The sequence below is a fragment of the Gasterosteus aculeatus genome, chromosome 3 (assembly GCF_964276395.1).
Source record: "Gasterosteus aculeatus chromosome 3, fGasAcu3.hap1.1, whole genome shotgun sequence".
Classification (NCBI taxonomy): Eukaryota; Metazoa; Chordata; class Actinopteri; order Perciformes; family Gasterosteidae; genus Gasterosteus; species Gasterosteus aculeatus.
The window spans coordinates 9,001,345-9,011,201 of NC_135690.1; the positions used below are offsets into that span (position 1 = coordinate 9,001,345).

The 9,857-nt window shown below is 47.4% G+C and overlaps 1 protein-coding gene across 4 annotated transcripts; it reads left to right on the top strand.

Moving 5' to 3' along the window:
* The first annotated feature begins 376 nt into the window (after positions 1-376).
* LOC120816618 (uncharacterized) lies at positions 377-9,837 on the top strand. Of its 4 annotated transcripts, XM_040172361.2 has the most exons (20): positions 377-750; positions 902-1,017; positions 1,764-3,758; positions 4,242-4,374; positions 4,635-4,755; positions 4,845-4,949; positions 5,337-5,427; positions 5,527-5,691; positions 5,890-5,943; positions 6,376-6,476; positions 6,729-6,857; positions 6,945-7,041; positions 7,124-7,193; positions 7,372-7,502; positions 7,590-7,822; positions 7,974-8,039; positions 8,149-8,350; positions 8,535-8,633; positions 8,791-8,982; positions 9,314-9,837. In XM_040172361.2, the coding sequence occupies exons 3-20, from the start codon at positions 2,028-2,030 to the stop codon at positions 9,533-9,535; spliced, it is 3,942 nt and encodes a 1,313-aa protein (XP_040028295.2). In that variant the 5' UTR covers positions 377-750; positions 902-1,017; positions 1,764-2,027; the 3' UTR covers positions 9,536-9,837. The 4 variants fall into 4 exon arrangements, with proteins under 4 accessions (XP_040028295.2, XP_077955169.1, XP_040028294.2 ...); XM_078099043.1 differs by lacking the exon at positions 8,535-8,633 and having other exon boundaries at positions 609-750; XM_040172360.2 differs by lacking the exon at positions 377-750 and having other exon boundaries at positions 887-1,017.
* Positions 9,838-9,857: the final 20 nt, after the last annotated feature.

A 9,857-nucleotide genomic window follows, 5' to 3' on the forward strand; every position in this document is an offset into this window, starting at 1 on the left:
ATCTAGGTTACATGTCTGCCTCACTCCACTCTGCCTAACTCACCATCTTTCCAATAACTCAAAATTGACTGCCACTCACCGCCCCCCCTCATTTTCCAATATCAACTTCAATTCACTTTTCCTCCTTTCCCTCCCTCCTCTGGTTAGCCTCGTTCAGAAGAAGGCTTGTGTGATTGGCCAGTATTTATATCAACTAGGTCCCAACGCCACCTGGGACAATGGTCTCCAGTCAGATCCAGGTCACACCACGGAGAACCATTCTTTTGGCTCTGCACGGATCAGTCCAGTCCAGTGGAGTCCAGTCCAGTCCCCATCTGCCACAAAAGCCAGCGTCACAGACCGGCATAGGTACTGCACCGACTCCCCCGCTGGCATCATGCACAGGTAGGTAGGAGCACACACACACACACACACACACACACACACACACACACACACACACACACACACCACAACAGCAGGAGCTGCATCACTGTTCTCACATACACAAACACACACACACACACAGGGTGACAGGGTGAGATCTGGGAGACGGGTACTGCACCGCTTCATGCAGACAGGTGAGTGCGCACACAGACTTCTATCAGGCTGGGATCGGTTTACATGGCAGATGCCAGTGATGCTGACAGACAGGTAAAGGTAAGTGCATGTTAGCAGTAACCTGCACGCTGTGCAGCAGCGCAGGACACACCGATGGGAGCTTATACGCACAGTGGATGATGTCAACAATGTGGAGACTTCCTGCAGAAGGTAAATAAATGGGCACATACGCAGGCTGACGTGGTAGCCGCTCACCGTCAGTGTTGTGCAGTTACTAGAGTAGTTTACACGGGATTACCAGGGGATAATCCATTTACCGTATTTAGAGACATGAGTCTCCATCTGTCTGTATTTATCACAGCGAGGGAGCCGTCAGCACCGGCTGGCCCCGCGCGGACACTCCGGGGAACAGTGCGCGACAAAACGCTACGCGGATCCCGACGTCGCGCAGCGGATCGTTGTCAAACTGACCCGCAGGTTCGTTCGCACACTTCGGGGCGACCCCCGGCGTTCGTTCGGTGCGACCTTTTGGACTCGAGATGCGGTGCCTTCAACTGCTGTCGTAAACCGTCGTTGCGATCGATTTTGAAAATCGCACGCAAGGTTAATGCTACAAAAATATCGCCGTTATATGTCTCGGGGTTTCCATACGTAACAGCGATGAGAAGAGAAGAAAAAAAAACTGTGATCAAAGTGAGGTTGAGTAACGTTAATCATTGTAGCAGGTTGGTTAAGTTAAGTTAAGCAAAACGGAAAAACGTGCACGTCCTCGCTCCGGTTCTTTATTCCACGCACAAAGCAAAGACAGTGAAGGTCTCAATCAAAACGCCTGTCGTTAAATGCGCGTGTTTCCCTGCAATCTACTGGACACGCGCCCGTGTAGCCGCTGCGTGCGCTCATTTCCCGACCGCACGCGAAAGCAGCGGCTGCCCGCAGCACTTCCTCGGTGCTCCAAAGTCCAAACAAGTTAATTGCAAGTAGCTGTGAGGTGGCAAGAAATCCTGAGTGAAACCATTGGTGTTTGATTTTTTCGACGGTGCTTTGAGCCCTTTTACCTCCAATTTCGTGAGTCTGATTTAATTATATAATTGACAGCTGCTAAGTTAAGTCTAAGCCACTTGATTTTCAGTTTGTCAAGGAAGTAATTAGCTTTCATGCTTTTTAGTGCCAGTTCACCTCATTGAATGTGTTGCATTTGACCTTTCTCCGAACCACTCTTTCAGGTCTGGCTGTGGTGATGGTGTTTCGACATCTGAAGCTCCACTGATGTCAATGAAGTTTCCATACCAAGGGCCTGCCTCTGTCACATGTCTTCTAACAAATGCAGCATAACCTCTTAAAACCAACATCCAAGGCATATTTGCTACTTTTCCACGGTTTCAGCAAATCCCTGAACATGTGCTGAACATTTTAGCTTTTAGCTGCTTGTAGCTTCTTTCTTCTTCTTTTTGAGTTTTCCCTTCACTCCGGAGGAGCTTCTTTCGCAGATGATGCGGGCAGACAGCAAAGGCCGAAGCGCCTCCCCTCACAGGATAACCTATAAGTCGGACTTCCATGCCATCAAATGTTCATTTGACCCTGCAACGAGCCTACAGTCGGGAACTAAAACTGCCTCAACCAGGCTGCTTTCCAGTCAGTCAGATCCCGTAATGTCCCACACCAGCGCCATGGCGAGCACGGGCAGCAGAGGGAGAGTCCTCGGCACCAGAGGAACCAAGATCAGAGATAACATCTTCCTGCAAATGGACAACCAACAGCTGAAAAAAGATGTTGGTCCTGTGCAGAGTTCGGGCTCCACAGCCTTCCCTTCTCCCCATAATCCCCTTCTGCACCTCCAAACTTCAGTTTTCTCTGCAACCAGGCGGCCAGTCGTCAATCCCTTGGCGTTTCTGAGCGCTGCGGCCAACACTTCAACTCCAGGATCTTCTCTGCAAGCTAAATCTTCCAGATCGGGAGATGTGGTGAATATTGACAGAGCTGCTCTGGCTCAGAAGTTCTCTGTAACGCGCAGGTTGTTTGAGACCCAGGGGATGGATGTCGGAAGTTGTGGCGGGCAGGTTTCAAAAGGTATCGCTGCCAGGGGAAGCAAAGCGACGGCAGGTGGGAAAGGAGAAGGGGAAGAGATGGAAAAAGAGGAAGACGAGGGTGAGAAAAGTAAACGCACAGGAGAGTATAGCTTTGATATAGACAAATCCATAAATGTACCCACCGTAAATGTTCACTTGACGACAAGTCCCCATAGATCTCCCGTACCGGATGGTCCTGGTAACTCGCCCAACAGATCGCGATCCTATCTTGACAAACCTGGTCGAGCCTTGGGAGCACAAACTGAGGAAAAAAGGACGGCGAGCGCAGCTCGTGACTTCTACTTGACCCCCGAGGAGCCAGTCAGGGCGGAACTAGTTGACGTAAAGTACGGGTCATCAGAAAGTGACGAAAATGAGGAAGAAAAGGCGCAGCAAGAGGGAAGAACCTGCCCTAAGGATGGGGGGGGAAAGGACATGCACCAATTTGCAGCAGAAACTGCAAGTTGGTGCATGTCCTTTGGACCCCACGTGTCGGAAAACGGCGTGGAACTGAGCATGAGAGAAGGTGGGTCAGTTGTTCCCTCAGACGAACACCAGAAGGAGTCATTAACCAGCGAGACCGAAGACGACAGTGAAGTTGGAAGAGACGAGTATCAGCAGGTGAAGGAGGAATGGGGCGGCGACGGAAAAGACAGACAGTTCTTGTTCGGTGAAAACCGGGACAAAGGGGAGAAAAAGACTGTTGCAGGAGAGGTCGAAAGTCCTGGAAGGGCTGAGAGAGGGAAAATGCGAGAGGAAGACGACAACCTGCCAGTTGAGACATGCAGACCAGAGACTGTCGAAACCGAGAAAGAAGACGGTTCAACATCTGGACTGCAAGATGAGGTCAGGCGTGAGGAGGGCGGAAAAGGTGGTGGCGATGGAAAAGCTGCTCAGGGAGGAGGCGTAGAGGACCACACGGGACCGGCGGCTATCGGTGGGATTGAGAACGAGGCTTTTGCTCTTGAGCAGGATCCCCAGGAAAGTGGGAACTCCATACATGATAATCAGCGTTCTTTGCAATATGAGGAAATTCCTGGTTTGCCTGAACTGGATGACGAGGAGGAGAATGAGAATAAGGAAGAGCGTGTTGAGGATGCAGCAAAAGAACAGCAGAGGAGAAGAGTCCGGTTCACCTCAGCACCAATCAAGGTATGGGAAACCTTTTTTTTTGTTTTGAGTTGCGCAAATTCAGGCTTGTTTCAATTTATCATTTGTTTAATTGACAGCTGCCGGTGTCACTTTTACGCTATTTATGTGTGTAACCGTCGGTTCCTTCTGGTGTTTCGATCAATCCAAGGGAAGAGTAATCCCCAGGCCATGTATCTAATTAATCAGACGGGAGGGTAGGCAAGGATTTTCTTCTCTATTAAAATCCTATTATCATGGAGGTACAGTTTGTTTCGTCTTCACGTCCCGGTTCTCTCCGTCTCGCACTCTGGCAGATTTGCCAACATAAACCGCGTCTTCTTATGTCAATAGCCGCAGATGGCTCTCCTTCCAGTCTCCTCAGTGGGGACCACATGTACAAGCTCTCAACGCACAAAACGGAGGTGTCATTCAGCCTGCATTTAGACATAAGCCGGTTTTGACATAAGCCGAGGCGGTCACAGTGACTTGAACGCGGTCTTTTAGGTGTACAGCACTTATTCCAACGCCGAGTACGACCGACGCAATGAAGACGTCGACCCGGTGTCGTCCTCAGCCGAGTACGAGCTGGAGAAGAGGGTGGAAAGGATGGCTGTCTTTCCAGTGGACATAGAGAAAGGTGTGTGTGCCTGTGTTTGTTTTTTTCTATATCAGGAAATTATTAAATAATGTAACTGTGTATATCTGGTGGCATTAATGGATTAGTTTAAACATTCCACAAAACGATTCTACAACACTGACACATAATGGGTTGCAAAACTGCCCTTTTATAATTTTACATTATTTAAACTGTTCTTTATATGGTGCTACAGTCTTCCACTAACTAACTGTGTTATTATGAGGACAACTTCCTCCTTGTATGATTTATTTCCCTTCCAGGAGATGAGGGTCTGGGCATTAGTATAATAGGAATGGGTGTAGGAGCCGACCAGGGACTGGAAAAACTCGGAATCTTTGTCAAGACCGTCACTGAAAGAGGAGCAACACAGAAGGATGGAAGGTAGATTTCAACACGAGGCTCTCGTTCTCTGGGAATAGTTTGCCTCTAATAATGGAATTTTCTTTCTTTTGTGTGTTTGTGTGTGTTAGGATTCAGGTGAATGATCAAATAGTGGAGGTGGATGGGGTGAGTTTGGTTGGAGTCTCCCAGTTGTTTGCAGCCACCGTCCTCAAGAACACATCGGGCCTCGTCAAGTAAGTCCACGAGTTTCCGTACCTTTCGCCCTATGTGTTTACGTGGATATCGGCCGAGCGTGACATCCTTCCATATTAGTGATTTCTGTGGATTTTATTTGTGAGTTTATAAAAAGCTCTGACTGAGTCCAACTTCTAAACGTTTATGTAATTTGAAGTTATTTAAAGATGAAACGGTGGCGAGATGAATATAGAATTCATTCTCCACCCTAGATGGATGTTTTTAAAGGGCCACACTACCCTTTTTTTTTTTTTTTTTTTTCAAACAACATCCCGGATGTTTTAATCAACGACACCTGTCTTAATTCACATTATATGCAACACCTGTGCTTCACCTGGATGCGGTGATTGCTCTCAGCTTGGGCTGATTTCTGTGTTCGGCCGCAGGTTTTTGATCGGGAGAGAGAAGGAGGGAGTGGAGAGCGAGGTGGCACGACTGATCAACGAAAGCCTGGAGATGGATAGAACACCCAGGGAGGTGGGTTTGCCAAAAGAGGAGTGGAGATTCAAACGTGTTAACAGTTCCGTGTGGGTTGATTGTGGCGTTTTCTGCGTGTGTTTTTATATATATATGAAGAGGGGAAGCGCAAGCGGGGACGAGGATATAGATGGCAGCTTTTCAGGGAAGTCAGTGGCTGAGGAAGTGGAGGAGGAGGAGGAGGAGGAGGAAGAAGATGAAGAGGAGGATATGTCTTTCATTTCCAGTCTGGACAACTACCAGCTCTGCCTCAAATACCAGCAGGTACGTTTCATTCTACATGGATTGATTCATTGACATCCATTAACCAGATATATATACACCAAACCCTCTGTCAATAATGTATTAAAATAGCACCGAGAAACAACTCTGAAAACAGTTGTTGACCCACAAGGGACGTGTAGAACTAGTCTTTCTTATGAATTTCTGTACAATAAAATATTTCCCTGTTTTCTTTTAAAGCTCCAGTCAAAAATACAACGCAGAGCAGCTCAACATAAACATGCTAAAGAAAAGGTAGGTCACTCAAATCTGATTGAGATCTCTCACTCTCACACACCAACCAATTACTATCCTCACTTTACTACGTTTACTTCCACGTTTGGAACAGTCTGACCCATTTAAGTGTGTGTGAGATGGCTCGGTGGGGAGTTACTGGGACATGGGCCGTGTTCCAATACTTCTACGCGTCAGCCAGCTCTTTCTGCCGTTGCCTTGAAGTGATCACCGCTGTGACATAATTGGGTTGGCAAAAGTCGTTGAGCAGAAAGTCTGTCTTTTGTCTACCCCACTGTGGTGGTTCAGCCATTTCTTTTTTTTTTTTGTATCTTTTGAAGTGAAGCGTATAAGAATAGTTTTGGCAAGTGTAATATAATGACAAAAGGGTTTTTTGGGGTTTTTTTGGAAGCACTTTCCCTTTGGCCTGATATCTTTTCTTTTACCGTCTAGTTAAAGGCCTGGAAGGAGGTGCAAATTGGTTGGGAGAAGCAAAAGACTGAGCTGGAACAAAGAGTCGAGGATGGAGAGGAGAAAGCTGAGAAACTAGAGAAGTAAGATGACTCGGACGTTAAGCTGTGATCGTTTTACTACAGAATATGTCGTTTGAGGTGGCAACTGCTCACGGCAGCACACGGCTGCCACTGCGCGATGCGTTAAATGCAATGAAAGTCGCTTTGGATAAACGCACGTCATCTACAGATCCAGATTAAAGACCTGATGGGAGCATTAAGCCTGCAAAAGGATTAATTGTGACCACTGATAATGATGAGCGTGTTAAAGCCTCCTCCCTTTTTATTTATCAGGTACTGGCAGGAAGCCCAGACTCTGTGCAGGGTTGTGAACCAGCGACTGGCTGATGCCCAAAACCAATCAGAAAGCTTGGAGATCAAATACAACAAAGCCAAGAGACTGATCAGAGAATACCAGAGCAGGTATTTATTTAATCCTGGTTTATTTATCTCAACAATGCAGAATTTTGTTCTTGTTGTTTTGTGAGCTAGTTTCAATTCTGCCCCCAGAGAGGAGGAACGAGAGAAGAGAGAGGCTGATTTAAGAGGAGAAATGGTGGCGAGGGAAAAGCTGCACAGGGAGACCGTCGAAAGGCTACAAATCCAGGTGAGGGGCGGTTGCCCGGTCGTATATGTATTCCCTTTACTGGGCCGGCCCTGTGGTCATTGACTCCCTCTGCCTTTCACAGATAGCACAGCTCGAGAGGAAAGAGGCTACACCTGAAAGAAAGACCCACTCTGGGGACGGTTCAGTCACAGGTAAGCAGCAGAGTTACCGGCAACGTAAACGTCTTATGCCGCTGTGTGTCTCTTTGACTCTCTGACTCATGTGTAAGGATTCAGAAGGGAGGAATATTCAAAGCTTTTCTTATCCTTGAAAACAATGTCTGTAAAGTCTATGCAAAAAATGAATTGTGTTTTTTTGCCTCTGTTCCAGACTGGTATATTCCACTTCCTGATACAGGACTTCTAGACTCCAGCGCTCACAAAGCCAGAGCTCAACTGGCCCAGAAGTCCAAGCGCCACCCGCCCTCTCGAGACAAACTCCGAGAGAGCTTCAGGAGGAAGGTAGTCGACGGCGCTGTGAGATGCTACGGATCGACACTCGATCCGACCGTGTCTGAGTAACTCTCACGACGCACATGTTGCTTTCAGGAAAGCGAAGTTCGGAAGCTCGAGGAGAGCCTAACGCTGTCGACGCCCACGCCGACCACGCAAAGGGGCAGCAGAAGTGACCTGTCCAGTGTGTCGTCGTTCACGGACGTCGGCCCTCAGCCCCCCAACAGCCTCGTCTTCTCACCGCCCAACTACACCGCTGACCGGGTCCCTCCCTCTCCGTGCAAATCCTCTGCATCCAGAAAGTCCAAAAAGAAATTCCCCGACTTCAGGTGCAGGGTCTCTGTCTCTTCTTTTTCCTGGTTTAAAAGCCAGTGTCTCCTGTCGGCTGTCGCACATTTTGAATATTTGCCGCGATAGCCGGCTGAGACGGGGCACTTGTTCCTGGAGCTTTTTAATAACTGGTCTGCTTCTTCTTTTCAGTGGCCTGCGAAAGTCTCTTAGCAAAAGGAGAAGTGAGAAACTCTCCAAAAGGTCCCTGAGCAACAGGTGGAATCTCAAAGCAAAATGAGATTTTTTTTTTTTTTTTCTGAAAGTTTAATGGAATTACTGAAATTGTCCCGCTTTTGATTTGAACGTAACCATTGTTTTCTGCCAGGGGTTCGTGTGACCTGGTGGACGGGCCTCCTGAAGTCTCTCCGTCGGGTTCAATAACCTCCATGCCCTCATGCCTGCCGTTCGCCTGGTTTGGAGAGCGAGGGAGAGAAAAGCAAGTGGAGGCTGAGCGAGGCAGGGAGAGACTCCGCTCTGTGTCCAGCAGCAGCTTGCCGTACCTGACCACCGCTGGTAGAAGGGGCCAGGTAAGAAAAGATGGCCGGCTTTCCCTCCACGCAATCCTGACCTGCCCTGTCTGAACTTTCTGATCTACACACGTCCGTAAATATCGCTCACAAAAATCGTATCTTAAAAAATAAGACGCGTGTGTGTGTGAGCATGCAACCGATTTGAAGCAGCATAGTTTTCTTCTTCATTCCTTGGTTCCAGAGCATTGGCTCTCCAGCGAAGTGCTCCAGCATGGTGGGTCATGTTTCTGATCCCTCCCTCTCCGGACACTCTCACGCTTTCACTTTTTCCTCCAGCGAGGTGAGTCTGTCCTTCACTTCTGCTTTTCTCTTTCTCGTTGTCCGGCTATTCTGTCTCCACAAGCCTGCTCTCTTTTTTTTATTTTTATATATCACCTCATTTCTTGCCATTACTTCTCCTCACTGTGCCTGCGTATTTTACTCTGGTGTCCCGACAGACGTTGGACGATGACCCAGTTCCCAATAATAACAACATCCACCAGTGGCAAAGTCGCCCCGTGTTGGAGTGGGACAACCACCAGGTGTTACTTTGGTTAATCGCCATGAACATGGACGAGTACGCGTCAGAGTTTGCTGCCCGAGGTGTCGACGGCACGCAGCTGCTCAACATGGACAGTGAGAAACTCAAGGTGAATCTTGAATGATTTATCACGTGGTAGACTCAAGTACACTGATCACGTTAAATAAGGGTTCATCGTTTTATTTGTTTTTATTTATTGAGTTTCTTTTTTTATACATGACCTTTTTTACTGCACTCAGAACTAATTAAGATCAAACTTCACCTTGAAGCTGGTTATTTAAAGAACTGTCCTCAAACATATCTGAGCTGTAATGTTTTATTTGTCATTTAGTAAATTGTGATCCGTTTTGTCATGAGATAATACGCCATGCTGTTTTGGCCGTTGGGCCTTTTAACCCGAGCCTGTATACCAAGTTTACATGGCGCGTCTCTGTCGTCAGGCTCTGGGCGTTTGCAGTCAAAGCGATCGGACCGCCCTCAAGAGGAGGCTGAAGGAGATAAAGAAAAGCCAGGAAAAAGAACAGAGGAAAGGAGAGAGGACGCTGGAAAGGAAGAACACATTTTCGGGTGTGGAGGCTGAGGAGAAAGCTACGATGATGGAGACGACCGTAAACGACACCAGAGGCGGCAGCAGAACTGTAAGGACTGAGTCGCTCTTATAAAAGGAAAGCGCAGTGATGTCGGAGAAGCACCACCAGCGTGTTTGCAGCTTAATGCGCACAAAATACCCTTGAAGCCATTTCTATTTGATCAATGGAAACCGTTCATGTACTCTTAATAACTATGAGCAAGTTCACACTCTGCGTTGTCTCAGTGATTTTGTTGTCTTTTTTTTTTTATTTTATTTTTTTATTAACCTAAAGTTCTCCTTAAAATGGTTTTAATATTTAATAGTGATGCTTTAACCACTTGGGTATTTGCTGTAAATGCTTTTATGTATTAATAAATAACTTTTTAAACCTCATCCCGTTGCCATAACTTATT

Excerpts from the sequence above, each read along its gene's own strand:
- LOC120816618 (XM_040172361.2), top strand. The coding sequence starts at position 2,028 with ATGATGCGGGCAGACAGCAAAGGCCGAAGCGCCTCCCCTCACAGGATA. Across the intron at positions 3,759-4,241 it reads TCACCTCAGCACCAATCAAG|GTGTACAGCACTTATTCCAA; the intron begins GTATGGGAAACC and ends GCGGTCTTTTAG. Across the intron at positions 7,194-7,371 it reads TGGGGACGGTTCAGTCACAG|ACTGGTATATTCCACTTCCT; the intron begins GTAAGCAGCAGA and ends CCTCTGTTCCAG.